The 17,690-nt window shown below is 38.2% G+C and overlaps 1 protein-coding gene across 2 annotated transcripts; it reads left to right on the top strand.

The window, feature by feature from the left end:
* Positions 1-259: 259 nt before the first annotated feature.
* On the top strand, positions 260-14,234 carry LOC140144069 (uncharacterized). Of its 2 annotated transcripts, none has more exons than XM_072165906.1 (9): positions 260-377; positions 3,855-4,572; positions 5,203-5,266; positions 5,601-5,691; positions 6,396-6,478; positions 7,459-7,619; positions 8,814-8,960; positions 9,807-9,865; positions 13,939-14,234. In XM_072165906.1, the coding sequence occupies exons 2-9, from the start codon at positions 3,890-3,892 to the stop codon at positions 14,232-14,234; spliced, it is 1,584 nt and encodes a 527-aa protein (XP_072022007.1). In that variant the 5' UTR covers positions 260-377; positions 3,855-3,889. The 2 variants fall into 2 exon arrangements, with proteins under 2 accessions (XP_072022007.1, XP_072022006.1); XM_072165905.1 differs by having other exon boundaries at positions 262-400.
* Positions 14,235-17,690: the final 3,456 nt, after the last annotated feature.

Here is a 17,690-nt window from a genome sequence, read left to right as displayed (position 1 = left end):
CCTTCTTCTGTAAAACTACTTTTATTTACAATTAAAAATATAACATTTATTTAGACTCTGATACTAATACTATATAAAAATATATTTTAATTATAAAATATTATTTTTGATTCTCCAAAATGTATTTTGGTAAATAAAACACAATTTATGGTAAAATCTAATAAAATATTAGCTACAAATTTAGCCTCATCCTAGCTCAAAGGTTCGTTGAAGTATCGAAGTTTATGCGTTTTGATGTTGACTTTTGCCGCAAGGTGAGGCAACATTAAAAACCTACGAAAACACATGGGCAAAACACATGTTGACTCGGGACTGATGCGTGCATTTTCATCTGAGGTTTTGCTCTTCAGGTGTTCGTTCATCATTGCGTAAAATTGGTAACTAGTGTTGGTCTAAACTAGTGAGTGACTACTGGTGACAAATATCAATGTCATATTTTATTCATTATCAATATTGAATGATCCTGATGATCAAAATTTTCATGTTTTTTTTTTCATTTGTCATGCATCATGTCATGTTTGTATGTTTGTTTACAATTTTAATACAAAATGTATGTCATGATGTTATTACAGTATCAGTCCAGTTGTAAAGGTTGTTCGGCTTAGGCGGAAAAAACCTTTGTATTGAGAATGACGTGCACGCTGTTGGGCGCATTGTTCCGCACGGAGCGTTGTGCAGTCGGGACCACACGCTCAATGGAGCGGTACGCTCGATTGAGCAAGGTACGCTGCATGTAGCTGCAATTTCCGGCAAATTACACTGAATGCTCCCCCACACACACAAAAATAACTACACACAAAATTTTGAATGCTGTTTACAAGTGTTGCTTCAATATCTAAATTTTGACCAGAGAAAAAAAAAAATTTCACAGTTGTCATCAAGGTCATTTTGAGCCTCGATCGTGCGCCACATAGAGTTCTATTGGAATGCACCACGCTCGATTGAGCGTTCACGCTACATGGAGCTGCAAAATAGTGAAAATCACTCTGAAATATCCACATGTAGACATGGTGAAAATTGGTGTTTTACAGCTTGAGGTAATTCACCAAGTTTGTACCAATCATATACCTGTATATAAACATGAACAACAGGGGTTTTATTGTGTACTGCTGCTTCAGCAGGATTACACAGAGTTGGGTATGCATAATATTGCTTGATCGAGCGTGCACGCTCCATCGAGCAGTGCACTCGACCGCTTGATCGAGCGTACCGCTCAATCGAGAGTACCGCTCCATTGAGCGAGTGGCCCCGACTGTGTGCAGTATCCACACAGAAACAGAAACAGAATGCCTAGCTAAGTTAGACTCGCCGAGTCTCATGGACGCCGTTCCTATGTCCATCAGACTCGTATTTCCCATTTTGGATGTCAATGGGAAATACACACTTAACGACGGCGCCGGTTAGAAACTTGAAAAAAATCTTTAAAATTTCATCAATGTATATAAAAGTGGTACCAACCGTATTGTGCTTGCTAATTTAAGACTCGGTTGAAACAAAATTGAGGATCGAAAGCATTTTAGTGTCCAAAAGGCAAAATTATCGTCAAAGTTCTGCGAAATCGGCACCCTTGCGAAGGGTTCAGAATTGAATCGGGAACGAAAATATCCGAACTATAAAAAAAAAAACACAAAATTACAACTTTAAACATACTATTGGCAAAAGACATTATTACCAAACAATACAGAATAGAAAATTTGACATCATTTTCTCAAAATATTGAAAAAATTTGCTCACTAGACATCGAAAAAGTACGCAATCCAATTCCCGTTCAAACGCGTGGGAAACTGAAAGTGCGATAATCGTGACTAAGCTAAGTGTGCATGGCGCACGCGTAATGTATGACTAGTACTAGACACTATTAGCAGATTAGCGCCCGAATACGGGAGCGTGAATTGGGACTAGTTTATTGATGGCGTGGCGCGCACAGCAGCAGGCCTTGTCTTTTGAGGCGAGCGAGAGCGACCACTTGCCTAAAATGAAGCTACAAGGAGAGCTATCACTCTCCTACATTTGGTGTAATAATACATGTACGGTAATACAAATTACAAATGTGATTAAAATCACTCTTCTACAGCTCACCTCGCCAGCAAGACAAGAGTAACAAAAACCGAATAATGTCCACTTATACATGTAAACTGAACAAGCTTTAGATATTATAAATTTCGAATGTTTGAGGACTTGTTCTCCAGTTTGCGGTTACTCAAGAACTCTAGCTTCGAATTTGCACACGATAGTTACGCATTCGAATTCGATGCTAGAGTACTTTACTATGGTTTTTCGGTCGGACAGCGGTGCAATTTTTTACACCGGAGGTTATTTATTCTGTTAATGTTGAAATTTGGATGAAAGTTATTTCGATGAGTCAACTGTATCTTTTGAGCAAGATTTGCGTATTTTGGATAGTCTAAAATTTTGCTGAAGTGTAATTTTAGCAACATTTTTGATGCAATCGCCTGTCGTGATCGGCTGTGTTTACTTCTGAACTTCCATTGCTTTACACGGTGTCATGCTTCAGCGAATCTGACTACATTTTGAATACAACGGTCTCTAGACTCTAGCCTAGAATGTGAAGCTATCGGTGAGCAAATTCTTGGCTAGAGTTCTCGAGCAAGTTTACGGGTACCGGTACTCAAAGTTGTAGCATGTGCTAGTACTCATGTATACGCTGGCGAAGTTACGTAATAATCGGATTAAATACCATAGCAATAGGTGAATACAATTTTTGAACATACCGCGCTTCACTGATACGTTCACGCGGTACCTCTGCATTGAAGCATATCATGCTGATCAATTGCACCTGTAAGATTAGTATCTTTGAATAGACCGGTATTGTATTCAATCTATGATTGCAGACATACACAGGTGATGAGTATAATCTGCGTGTAGTGCAGCGCGATATGTTCAAAATTGTTTTCACCTATTGCTATGGTAATTAATCCGATTAATTACGTAACTTCGCCAGCGTATTGCCTACTATTGTCTGTCCAATTAACTTAGACACCCAGTTTTTGTTACTTATTTGAAAAAATATCCACTTTCAAAGAAAGTCATGAAAGAAAAGTGTTAACATTCGCTGAGACCTAACGGGATTTTTGTGTTTCCAAAGCATTGAGTGAGAGTTTACCAGAAATTCTATTGAAATTGGAAGGTTTTTTCTCAACACTTTAAAAATAATCCGGTAGAAGTTGGGTACCATTATTTTGGAAGGTCTTATTATACAGATTTGTAGGTATTGTGATTTTGGATAGTGATGAATAGTAAATTAGTTATACTCTGTGAGAGGGTGAGTGAATGAGTGTAATTAAATAAATTAATTAAGTTTAATTAATTATTTATTATTCATACACTCTTAGATAGCGAGAACCAATCAGAGTACAATGTAAGCGTTAGAAAAATCCAAACCATGCATTGATTGTGTCTAATTGCACTCCGCGTGCTACACGCAGTGTTTTCGCGCGTTTGTGTCTCGTAGGCTTGATTCATTTTTCGGGCGGGTTGATGCATTTATATTTGGTTCTATTTTCCAATATTTTTAGTGATAATTTTGTTATAAAAACAGCAATTATCACATGTTTTTTTCTCGTGTATGAATTAAAATAGGTTAATGAACTTGTATTACTTGTTGCTCGAGAAATTAGACAAAATAAAGCACTTGCGCTGATGGTGATGCGTCTAATGCACTCCCCCTTTGGGGCTCGTGCTCGTGCATTAGACGCATCAACATCAGCGCGCATGAAATTTCTCTTCCAACAAGTAATATACGTTCATTAACCTATAATTCTTAATCATCTTGTTAAATTTGTTAACTCATCTTGTTAAAATTTGTATAATTTCTTTATTGTCTTCATTTACAGAGTATAAGAAACGAAAATCAGTAAACGCTATCACTATGAGTTCCTCGGACACAGTCAAACCAGAAGCGACAATAAACGGCCCTACAAATCAATTTATCACAGATTCAATTTGTAATGATGCTGAATCTCTGCTAGTGAAAAAAGAACTGTTTTTAAATTATACCTTGGATGGAAATGTTGACAAGCTAAATAAGTCAAATAAATCATCCAGTGAAGGAGCAGAAACCCCAATAATAGATTCATCAAGGTCATCAGATGATGTTGACAATAGGGTAAGCATTATTGAATCAAATCCGAATGGATCACCAACTTTGGCGATTAACGCCAAACAAACCGTTAGTAGTGAACATGCGACTTGCACCGCAACTGTAATAAAAACAGAACCAATAGATCAGGATGGATCAAATAGTAAAGACTGCTTACATGTAAGAGCAGGTAATAAGCCCTCTATCAAACTTGTAGCCGGGTACCAATCGCAGGACGATACAGATGAGGATGAATCGATGGACACTAACTCGACAGCTGAGAAGAAAAAGGATGTGGAGTTTATAAAAGAAGTGAAGAAAGAGGCATCCCAGGTTATAGACGTGAAGAGCTCTAGTGAGACGTCAGACTCGAGCAGCGATTCATCGGACTCGGAGAGCTCATCGAGTGACAGTTCAAGTTTGTCTTCATCAAGTGGAGAGGACTCTGAAGCAGAAGAGCAAACTCAGCAAAGGTAAAATTTAAGAAAATATTAAAAGTAACCTTCTTATCAATATTTACATTTGATTAGTTTTCAGCCATTTTATGCAATTCTGTGAACCCTGTCAAAGCTTGACAACACTCGGAACATATGTGACTTCTCTGTAGTCCTCTTGCCCATTTTACAATCCATATATATACTCCACGGTGTGTAAAAATCAGCGAAAAAAGCAACTAGTCCGTCGGACAGGCTGCTCCTAAAAGTAACCTGTCGGTGTGTCCATACATGTTATAATGTCTAATTCTGAGGTCTAATTTTGGAGAACATTGATGTACTGGTGCTTGGGCACTGTTGTAGTGTCTTGTATGTAGTTATCAGCGGTGTGCCGGAAAAAATTGAAAAAATGTTCCAGCTGACCCGCTGACATATGTGCGCGAAAATGGTTAATGAGCCAAAATAATGATGATTGTGGCCCAAAAAAGGTTGAATTAAAGATAAATATCACAATATTGCCATTACCCGTAATTCATTAATGACGGTCCCATGAATATATACACCTGCATTTCGCTAACTGCAGCGCACACAACTATCTGTGGACTTAGCGGTACAGTAAAAAAACCCCATATTTGATATGAAGCATTGTTTGAATTTTGTTCCTTACAGGGGCAAATCAGATGGGAAGAAAGGGCCACAGGACAGAAAAGAGGCTACAGCTATGCCAGAGCAGGTAGGGACAAAGGAATTTTACAAATAATTTTGGATTTTGTATCTTTAAAAAAATGGATTGCACTTGATTCCAGGGTCAGATATTCGGCAAGAATCCATTCTCACAAAGATTCTTGTCAACAAAATTGCAAGAATCTAAATGGATTCTCGTTAATATTTGAGCTTATCATACAAAGTTATATGGCGAGGGGTCTCGACCACTTGATCCCCACAAATTGAGATGCTCCGCTTAAATAGGAATGTATTTTGGTTCACAAAACATTAACATGATCATGATTGGTGGTTCACAATATCAAATTATTGAGAATGTCTGGCCTACTGTTGACTATTTTCAGCTGCCTACTGTAGTGTATCGTGAGCTGGTTCTCCCTGAAGATGTAGTGCTTACTGAATTGGGTTATGTGAACAGCATCATTGGACAACTTGGTAAGTGTTTACAAAGAGGACTATGTCATGTATTTAGCCAATCAGAGATTTTGGTAAGAATAGTCAGTAGGGCTGACAGGGGATAAGGCATAAATCTAAAAGCTCTGATTTGATTGGTAAACCAATCAGAGGCTATGTAAGAAAATCAGTAGTACCCACAGTGTTAAAAAATATTTCTGAAAAAATTATGAAGAATGATGTCAAGAACCTCAATTATTAGAAAGAAAAAAAGGACGGAAGGAAGAAAGGAGAAAGTAGACAGGAAAAGAAAGAATGAACACAATAATCCACCTTTTCGAATTGTTTTGACCAGAGGAATAATTTGATGTTGTTTTGAACAAAATCTGACCCCTGTATAGTGTATTACATGTACCTTTTAGGGGCATAACTCTTGTAGCATAATGCAAGTTTTTTTGGTATATCAAGGTCTTCAGCAGGGTTATAACATGGGAAAAAATGAACGACATATGAAAATTGTACACTTTGCAACTGGACTAAAAAGCAGATAAAAAGCAAAGGATTTACCATTCTACATTCTCTGTGTGTTATGCCACCTATATAGACTTTTCAAAAGGAGCTAGCCCATGGTGTCCTCTAGGCTTGTTATGGGTCTACACGGTCCTGATGGTTATTATTCATGTTGTATGCTGTATAGGCTGAAGATTTCATGGTGTTATTTTGTGTGTTTATGTTTTTGTCAACAGTTGTGATTCAATCACATCAAAAGATACCAGCTCTGAACATGGACAGTGTTCTATTCAAAGGAAATAGAGAAGCCATAGGAGCGGTAAGTATTGCAAACCTGACATAGACTGCTGTGAAGGTGGACATTTTTGTGGAGCTGTAATTTTTGTGCTTTTCGCGCTCAACACAAATATGTTTATTTTATGGATAGGTCTATTTACAAAATCGCAAATTTTATATAAAAACAAGTAAAATAGTTCAAAATCGGCAAAGTGTGAAAAATTACGCTCGCGAAAATGACTACTTCTACCGTATTTCTCCAAATATACCTACAGGACTTCATACCAACTTGCCTGGTATCCAGGTCTTGAAATAACAGCATGTGGATTGTGGCCCAGGAGACTTAAATTATTTCAAATGTCGTCTGGTCCCTTCATTTGCTGCTGAACCAGGAGACGCTTTTGAATGACCAGAAGATCCCCCCCCCAAAAAAAATAGTGCCAATTAAGTTACCTACCATGATTATAAAACATCAAAATATGAGACTTGCTCTCACATACATACATGTTAAATATCAGATTAGGTTGCACAAGTTCAGATTTGCTCATGTTTTAGACGTTTCATCTTCTGTTCAGAAGATTTCATCAGTAATCCACCGATACAGCCTCTGCATCCACCACCTCTGGTCCTCCTACTCTCATCCCCAGTGTGTGCAGATGTTTGCAGTAGCTGATTGTACACATGATTCAAAGAATTTTTATGAATGTTTCTTGCACATACTAGGAAACATTAATGAAGCATCCATATTTTGTACCGACGCACACACAATTTCTTAACTCTTGTTTGTGTCGACTGCAGACGGCAAGTTTAAAAAAAATTTTAGAATTGTAAATTTTCATGACCATATTTGGAATCAGGATGAAAAATCCATAAAAATGAGTACAAACAAGCCTAGTATTGGTTCAGTGGTTCTTAAGTTAGCTCTTGATATTTTGAGAAAATATTTCAAAACTTTATGTTGACGCCTATGGCTAGCATGTAGAGTATTTAACATTCTTGTAACTTGCTCATCTTCTCTCATAGGTGTACGATGTGTTTGGTCCTGTGGTGTCGCCTTTGTATTCCGTTGTTTTCAACAGTGCTGCAGACATCACAACACAAAACATTACCCTCAAGATGCCAGTATTCTTTGCCCCAAACATCAAGGACATCACAGCCTATGTATTCACAGATAAACTCAGACAGTAAGTTTGATATCTGTGTTTGCAGAATATCTTGTTTTGTTTAAACTCGACAAATGGGAACGTCTACCCATTCCTGAATGTTACTACTACATAAAGACAATTGAATACATGAATACAAAACCCACCCAAGTCCATACTTTGGCCAAATTGAGTTATGGTACTACACCCCTGGCCAATTTTGTGCCTATGTTTTAATTTTTCTCAGAAATTATATCGCATTGCTGACAAGTACAATATGTATATTATAGGGGCAAGGACTACAACTACTGCACTGGAAATTTTATTTCAACACAGACAACAGTTGTGAAGTTACAGTCAAAAATGAGGGAAAACCAATATTTGATCAATTAATCAATAACTACTTGTCTTGAGTCACTGCAATTCCAGTGTAGTAAATGGATTCCCTGCCCATATAATATACATAACTTTTGTTACCATTGTTTTATTAGTTTTTGAAAAAAATGCAAAAATATTCACAAATTTATCAATTGGTGTAGTACCACCTTAAGCATGGAAAATTGTTGCTTATACCTAGGCGTAACATATGTATAAAAGTTGAACCAAAACCCACACTCTATGTGCATCTATTGGGCATGTGAAATCCAGCATGTATGTACATACCCAGTATGTATGATACACATATGTTTTTTAGTTTTCTCAAATTACTTCCCATGGACATGGGTGGGGTTTCTATTCAGGTATTCAAATTCCTATATAAATTGGCACCTTTCTGCTATTGGTTGGGTGAATATCGATATCACATCAATATCACATACTTGTACTAAACATATCAAAAAACTAATTATCCACCTTTATTATGAGATAATAACTCAAAATCTGTGCATTCAAATTCAAAATAAAATAGCATAAAGAAAAACATTTTAGGTTATGCAAATTTTGATACCGGTACCTCATTTATCTGGATATTTCAAAATTAAATTTGTAGCCATGGTGACTCCTTGAATGAAAAAAGATGCAGACTGCAGAGTCAAAAGGTTTTGTTTTTATCATTCAAATTTAATTTTCCATCCTTTTTCCACATCAGTCAATCGGCACATACAATTGCACATCCGACTCATTGCCCTTGATCATGTCGCATATTTCTTTTTAAGAAGTTCAATGTCTTACATCATTGTTTGTGTTCTGGAAGTTAAAATGGAGAATACAATGTCTTTTTTTATCTTTATGTATCAGTGAAAGAGGCTCTGATGCATCATGGAAAAACGATGAAGAACCTCCACCAGAATGTCTGGAATACAGCGATGATGAGAAAGAAAAAGAAGCTAAACACAAGAAACAGGAGGGTAAGGATGGACGGAGACGGAAGAAACCACAAAGACGGTAAGCGTGATGGAACAATTGAATGAGCTACAGTAAATGTCACAAATAGCATGAGAATATTGGTATTAATTATCAAAAGCCAAGAAGAACAGGGTACAATGGCCTGGTGCTAGTGTTTCTTTTAGTTTTTTTGTGATCAAGTTACAGACCTGAAACTTTTCCTCTTTTTAGCTGATTTACTCTTTTTTTATTCCTGAAATTTACGCATTACTTTTTATTTTCGGCCCAATTTAAGCTTTTTTTTCCTCCTTTTTTTTAAAAAGCATTTTCCACTTTTTTCACAAATGGTCAGTTTCAGGTCTGAAGTTAACAAAACACCATTTGCCAGACAAAAATACCAGTGCTGATTAATACAGCTATAAATTATCCGGTAATTAAATGAAACTGAACAATATGAAATTATATTATTTGGATGGTTTGGGACATGTTTGTTGCCTGCACAGCAGATTTTGACTTGTATGTTAACCGAGCATGCCAACATAACTGGCACATTTTAAAATCACGAGTCCTACAATTGATATTAGTTCAGAGTAATCCATTAAAGAAAAAAGGATCTATTATCTTTTTTTTAAATTCAATATTTAACAAAAATAGTATCTTTTGGTGTTATAACACCTTATTCAGTACTTTTCTGATGTCCAAATTTTTAAACTTTGAACAATCAATGCAGATCACATAATACTGTTATCCATAGTTATCACCTTTCAAAGAAGCCCGTTCTTGGATTCCAGCATGGTGGATACAATTTGTTTTCTTGATTATTCTGTAGAAAGTTTATGTTGCTGTCTTTATTTTTTCATGGAATTAATTACCGTAATATATTTCTTGTTTGCTTTTAAATGACAGAGGCAATCAAGAATCCAGAGGTGAAAACGAAAGTGAGAGGGGCCATCATCATCAAAGGGGTAAGTATTCTAGGGATAACTTTGGTCAGAGAATATATCTTGCCCTTTCCAGAATCCTTTGCAACATGATGCATCACCTCATTACAGCAAATGATACTCCTATTCACCAGCGAAGTGGTTACATAACTCCCTAGTAACTGGATCACGCACCTTTTGGAATTGGGAGTACATGCCATAGACTTTGTGTTGTGAACATTTTGATCGTGGTGCAGAACTCTCAAAGCGTGATCCAGTTGACATGGTGATAATCGGATTACACGTAACACTTCGCTGGCAAATTACTTTGTACATGTTCCGTTTGTTTTCATGTTGAGGATAGACTGGCTAAAACGTGGGTCAATAGTTGAGAAATAAACATCTGGATATGCTCTGTTCATTACGGTACTTTTTGTCACTATCGACCCATGTTGCAAATCTGTACAGAAAAATGAAATGGAAGAAATGCATTGTGGGAAGTGTAAGATATCTTCTGTGAACTTTGGTGTGGGGGTGTGATAGCATCAGATGGAGGCATACCAAACTGTAGAAAACATCAGGGCCTGGTTCGTGAAACTCAACGACAGACGTATGTCCTACGCAATGGACGTATCACGCGATGTACGCATTAAAATCGGATTAATAGTCTATATATGCATGACATACGACTGTCGTAAGTTTATGACAGAGTTTCGCAAACCGGGCCCAGGTGAAGATGGACCAGTGTTATAATAAATACTGAACTTATAACGCGCACAAATTTCCAAGGGATGCGAGGCGCGAGAAGAAGACAGAAAGAAGGGAAACATCATATTTGGGGGAAGAGATGAGTTTTAAGGAGACTTTTAAAAGTCCCAGTGCTATGGGCCATTCTGATGACTATTGGCAGCTTATTCCAAAGACTGGGGCCAGCCACAGAAAAGGCAGTATCCCCAGCCAGTTTGAAGGTTCTGGGGATAACAAGCGAGTTACCAGCCGATCGGAGATAGTATGAGGACTGGCGGATATGGAGCAATGAAGAGAGGTATTCAGGAGAATCCAGATTGACACATTAGTAAGTGTGGACAAGCGTACGAAATTTAATTCGTTCAGCCACAGGAAGCCAGTGAAGCTGGGCAAGTAATGGGGATGTGGAAGTGAATCTGGGCTTCTGGAAGATGAGGCGGCAGATTTGTTCTGGATACCCTGCAGGCGTTGAATGTTTTTCTGAGGGATGCCATTAAGGAGGGAGGAACAGTAATCTATCCTAGACAATATAAGGGCACGCACAATGTTATTACACGTGTTGAAGTCAATGAAACGTCTTATCCTGCCAAGATTCCGTAGTTGCCAATTAAGGGACCGACAAAGCTGAGTGACATGGTCGGACATCTTCAAGTCACCATCAAATACAACGCCAAGATTTTTTATTGAGGCGGAGGGTTTGATAACATGCTCATCGAGGTGAAGAGTGTAAAACTTCACCAATTCATAATGAGTAGCAGAGGCGGCAATGAAATATTCAGTTTTTGCCATATTGAGCTTGAGCTTGTTACTCTGAAGCCACACCCTCAACTCATTGATGCAATTAATGAGTTTAAAGAGGGCACAAGCCGCATCACCAGGTATAGCAGGATCAAAGACGCCAAACAACTGAACATCATCCGCATAACAATGGAATTGAACATCATGGTGACGAATGATCTGACCCATAGGAATAGTGTAATAACAGAAAGCCTGTGGCCCGAGAACAGACCCTTGGGGTACACCATGTTTGAGAAGAGCAGTCTCGGAAAGCGTGCCCTTAACAAAAACCTGACTAGTTCTGTTGGTCAGGTAGGTCTTGAAAAAATTCAAGGCAGTGTCAGTGAGACCAAATTCTTGACTCAACCGCCGCAATAGAATACCATGATCAACTGTATCAAATGCGGCGGTCAAGTCAAGTAACACAACAAAGACAGCTTTACGGCCATCAACAGCTCTCATTATTTGATCGTGAACATGTAGGAGGGCTGTCTCAGTGCTATGACCTGTCCGGTAGGCCGATTGGAGTGGCTCGGACAGGTCATGGCTGTTGATACCTGAGCAGAGACAGCTTTCTCTATGAGTTTCCCCAAAAAGGGCAAGTTAGAGACGGGACGGTAATTAGATAACTGTTGATTGTCAAGGGATGGTTTCTTTAACACAGGCGTGATAACAGCTTTTCTTAGGTGAGAAGGAAAAATACCAGTGGTTAAGGATGAATTAACGATCTTCACGAGCACAGGTAGGAGCAAAGTAAGATGTTGTTTTAATAGCCAAGTAGGCATAGGATCAGAGACACTAGTTTTGGATGGACATTTCATTATTAATTGATGAAGATCATCATCAGACAGTGCACGGAAAGTAGAGAGAGAAGGAACAGAGACACTTTGATCTGATCTAACAACAAGATCTTGGCAGCTGCTACAACTGTCAAGATCAACCTTACAAGAACATGAACTCTTACTGTCAACATCTTTACGTATTTTGTCAACTTTGTTCACAAAGAAATTTCTAAAACTATTTGCCAACCTAACAGGATCACTACAATCAGGTAGAGAGCACTGGCTCTTATTAAACAAAGTATTGACTGTTTTGAACATGTCCTTATAGTATTACAGTTCAACAGAGTCTCATTAAAATATAATTTCTTCTCAGTGGCAATGACATCAGCAACCTTCCGCTGAGATGAGATGTACGCCTGGCGGTCAGTGTCACTGTGCGACTTTCTCCAACGCCTTTCACAACGCCGTTTGTACTGCCTGGCATCTTGGACAGACTTGTTGAACCATCTAGGTTGACTACTGAACAGAGCGTGTCCTACATGTAATTGGTGCATGAGAGTTAAGGACATCTTGGCAACCAGTATTATAGGCATAAACCAGAGAGTCTAAATCATCATACTCCGAAGCAATGATAGAATCCATCTTAGCTGAAAGATCATCAGAGAACAACTTTATGTCCATATCGCGAAAGTTCCTGAATGAATATGATATTTTGTGAGCGGTGAGTTTTGGAAGGTCAACAGTAGCAGCGATCAAATAATGGTCAGAAACATGAAGAGGGTAGTTGGTGCACGCCTCAACAGTGATATCCTCTTTGAGGGCATGTGTGCTGTCTACTGTAGATAGCATAAGATGAAGGCATGGATGCTGTCTACTGTAGATAGCATCAGATGAAGGCATGGATGCTGTCTACTGTAGATAGCATCAGATGAAGGCATGACATGCTGTCTACTGTAGATAGCATCAGATGAAGGCATGTGTGCTGTCTATTGTAGATAGCATAAGATGAAGGCATGGATGCTGTCTACTGTAGATAGCATCAGATGAAGGCATGTATGTTGTCTGTGGATAGCATCAGATGAAGGCATGTATGCTGTCTACTGTAGATTGCAGCAGATGAAGGCACATATGCTGTCTACTGTAGATAGCATCAGATGAAGGCATGGATGCTGTCTACTGTAGATAGCATCAGATGAAGGCACATATGCTGTCTGCTGTAGATATCATCAGATGAAGGCTCATGCTGTCTACTGTAGATGGCATCAGATGAAGGCATGTATGCTGTCTACTGTAGATAGCATCAGATGAAGGCATGTATGCTGTCTACTGTAGATAGCATTAGATGAAGGCATGTATGCTGTCTACTGTAGATAGCCTCAGGTGAAGGCATATATGTATGCTGTCTACTGTAGATAGCATTAGATGAAGGCATGGATGCTGTCTACTATAGATAACATCAGATGAAGGCATGTATGCTGTCTACTGTAGATAGCATCAGATGAAGGCATGTATGCTGTCTACTGTAGATATCATCAGATGAAGGCATGTTTGTTGTCTACTGTAGATAGCAGCAGATGAAGGCATATATGCTGTCTACTATAGATATCATCAGATGAAGGCATGTATGCTGTCTACTGTAGATATCATCAGATGAAGGCATGTATGCTGTCTACTGTAGATATCATCAGATGAAGGCATGTATGTTGTCTGTAGATAGCATCAGATGAAGGCATGTATGTTGTCCAGCATAGCATCAGATGAAGGCATGTAATATATATGGTAATATATACTTAATTTTTTTTTTGTCTGTAGGTCATCGGCGTCAATGGTCCAGGAATGGCCTACCACACAGTGACATTCAAAATCAAGGAAGACAGCAATTTGAAAGTAACAATGGACAATTTGGTGACAATGCATTTCACAACAACCAAGGACATCAACCAATGCCGATGCCACCATTTGGTCAAATGGGCTATCAATTCCCACCAAGAACGCCACCACCAGGACACCAACATCCTCCTCCCCTCCTCACCCACCCCCTCCTCCACCCCAAGGACATATATTTCCACCCAGACCACCTGGATATATGGGAGACGGCCCACCATTAAGACCCTTTCCTAATTCAGGATTTGGAAACCAAGGCCCTCCACCAGCAGGTGGCAACCATGGACCGGCACAATGGAAGGAGGAACCCCCTTTTGGTTCACCAGGCCACTACAAGCAGGAACCATCTTTTGGACCACCTCCACACCCACAAGGTCCACCATTTTCAAATGGGGATTTTGGTCCAAGACCAATGAATCCGATGCAAGACTCTTCAGGGGGTATGTTTGGAAACTGTGGTGGCATGTTTCGACCACCACCCCCACCACCACCTCCTCCACCACCCCCACCACCAAATATGAACTTTGGACTCCCAGTACCACATGGACCTCCAGGTCAGAATATGCCTCCCCACATGAGAGGACCACCACCAGGGTTTCCTCCCTTTCCACCACCGCCTCCACCTCCATCTGAGGGGGATGTGAAGCCACCATTTGGTTGGTAAAATCAGAGCCACCATGACTGAACTGTCACAATGACAACAAATTAAGGTACTTACTGCTGCATTATTGGTGTAAGGTCACAGAAAGTTTTTTTTTTTCCTTTTCAACATAGACAATCTTGATTTAATAGTTTGTCTCAAAGCCCTTCGGAAGTTGAAAATCTAATGCAGAATGCATTTTTTAGGGGTTTTTTTTACTTTGATTTTTTTATCAAACTTTGACAAACTTTTTGACAGGAATATGTCGGGGAATATGCATATAGATTCATGTGTTCAAGATGAAGAATTTCACTGAGATTTACGACTATACACTATTTTTTACGTCTGAAGATTTTTGTATGGTGAATTTTGGGAAAATAAATCAAATAAAAAAAGATAAAATTTACTCAATCCAGCAGGAATAACACGCAAAATGCGGACAATTTTACTAATGCCCAGGGTGCTTTGAGACAAACTATTAAATTAAGATGGCCTTATATCTTTGTAATTCATCAACAGGAAAGACTCTATTACTTCTATAAATTAACCACATGATATAGGCATATTATATAGATAGCTTAACCATTGCTTATACCAGCTTCTCACTAGTCAGTGGTCAAATCACATGTGCTGACAACTTATGGTGGTTTCATGGATGTTTTTCACTGTGTATAAATGGCTAGTCTATAATGGATCCCATATTGTACCTAGCGCCACTTTCCATGTAGCTTCCTAGGTGACAAAAAAACACCCTGTTTTACAGGCCCAACCGACCCAGATTTTGCATTTTGGGAGAATGTTTTTTACTTTCTGCTAAATCATGTAAAATCAGCCATTTTTGGGCCGAAACGTATTGATTTTGACTTAAAATTTCTGAAAAAAAAACCATTAAAAAAATTTATTTGTGAAAAAAACTATCAAAATTTTGCCAGATTTTTCAAGCTTCCAGTCATTCCTTGATATTTTAGGGTCATTATAGCTTCCAGAAAAAAAAGACAGACCGATCGTACTTGAAAAGTCCATCCACCCGTAAAACCTGGTGGATGTTTTCTTTTGTCGCCTTAGCTGCAACCAATCAAACTCAAATATCCTACAGAATTACTGATCATGGAGGTAGGGTCTATGCTGTTATGGTTAATATGATATGGTCAACAACTGTCATAAATGCAATGCAGCCATTGATGATCCATGGAGTTGCATGCTTTCATGTATGATTAAGACCAAGTATATAGTGCCCTCACAAGTTACTATAATTTGGTTCACCTCAATGTCGGTAGTGACGTCAATGCTTTTTCGCGGTTGCGCCGCAAGCGTGCTAACAAACCGCCCCTGTACGCGTGTGTGTATACTCATGTTTAACAAGTGTGATTTGATACTGTGGCGAGTGAAAGGGAGTAGTGTGACACACTGGTTAAGGTCTTTGCCTTTGGTGCTAGAGGTCCCAGGTTCAATTCCCCGCAGGACCAAAAAAAATCTTATCCGCTCTCCCCGTGGCTCATCTGGTAAAGGCAGGGTAGATGACCCATGATGAAAGACCTCGTTAGTCGGTTACGATCAGGGTAATAAGCCCGATTGTTGGCTACACTGTAAAACTTGCCCCGACCAGCTATCTACGGCAACCCCCTTCGTTCACCAGGACACTTGTGCCTGGCTGAAGTTTTGTCAGCGTTATCTCCTACATTTCAGCTGTTAATGCCTAGATATTCTCGACTTAAAAAAAAATCAATGTACGTCACTCACTACTGAACTTGAGGTGAACCAAATTATATAGTTTGTATGCCTTCCTTAAAGCCTTAATGTACGATTTCCGTCAAATTTTAATTTTGTTATTCTTTATTCAAAATGTTGAAATAATATTAGTAATAACTACTGGGAAGGGTTGCTGTCCATTTTAAGTTGAAATGACAGGGTACAGTGAAAGAAACCCCATTGGTTATTTTGGCCATTTAACATGCAGTTCTATGGGAGGACATATCATAATTTTTAAATTATAATAATATGTCGAACTTTACTCTGTTGACCTACAAGGACAACAAATTTGGCCGATTCCATTTATAGGTGCAAGTTGGGACATGTGTAAACATTAAAAAAATGCAAAAAAATCAGGTTTGAAAAAATTAACCAATTTCATATTATAAGATCGTACATTATGGCTTTAAGGCAGTAAATTGAAATCAAATTTTGTGATTTTCTCAAAAACTGCTTATCTTTACATGAATCTGTTATGCTAGTTGATTACTTTCATCATTTCCTTTTTGAAAATGTATATTTATATCTTCATTATTACATTTTTTTATAATAATAAACAATATTTAACCTTGATCTTGTTTGTAAGACTTTTTTTCTCTGATAATATAGGGTCCACAACTTCCCCCTAAATACTTTTTAATGTAAATCGAAAAATATTTGGTGAAATGCAAACATTTAAAAATATATGGGTAGCCTTATTTGTTGTACACATATGAACCAAATTATAGTGTCACACGTCATTGCGTTCAGTCACAATGGTTCATTATGTAAAAAAAAGAGACCATTTTATGAGTCCATAGGAGTTGACTCTCAAACAATACAGTCGGTCTGGGGTCTATTCATATGTTTGTTAAAGAAAACCTGACTGCTATGGACTCAGGTGCAACTTTTAAAACGGCCTCTTTTCTTACATAATTATCCATTGGGACTGAATGCAATGATGTGCTATACATACCTTTTTACATTTTTACATTTCATAAAATATTTTTGGACTTTTTTATTTACAAAGTATTAGGGGTGATGGACCCTATATTAACTTAATCCTATAAAGAATGTTAAAAAGACTTGATCTTCAACCAAGAGCTGTAGGCATTCTTGTATTGTTTGTGATATTTGTACAATGTGTGAAATAAAATACGTTTTTAACAAATATTATGTGTGAATCTGTCTGATTTTTTTACTCTTTCTGATGTTTTAATAAATTTATAATTAAAAGACACAACAAAATATTGTTAATTCCACCGTAAATGATCGTTTTAAAATGGTATTCATTTACTTGCCCCTCTCCCCT

This window comes from Amphiura filiformis, unplaced genomic scaffold (assembly GCF_039555335.1).
Source record: "Amphiura filiformis unplaced genomic scaffold, Afil_fr2py scaffold_38, whole genome shotgun sequence".
NCBI lineage: Eukaryota > Metazoa > Echinodermata > Ophiuroidea > Amphilepidida > Amphiuridae > Amphiura > Amphiura filiformis.
This window is presented reverse-complemented; position numbering and strand designations above follow the sequence as displayed.

Coding starts and splice junctions, on each gene's coding strand:
- LOC140144069 (XM_072165906.1), top strand. CDS start 3,890: ATGAGTTCCTCGGACACAGTCAAACCAGAAGCGACAATAAACGGCCCT. Junction 4,573..5,202: donor GAAGAGCAAACTCAGCAAAG/GTAAAATTTAAG, acceptor TGTTCCTTACAG/GGGCAAATCAGATGGGAAGA. Junction 5,692..6,395: donor CAGCATCATTGGACAACTTG/GTAAGTGTTTAC, acceptor TTTTGTCAACAG/TTGTGATTCAATCACATCAA.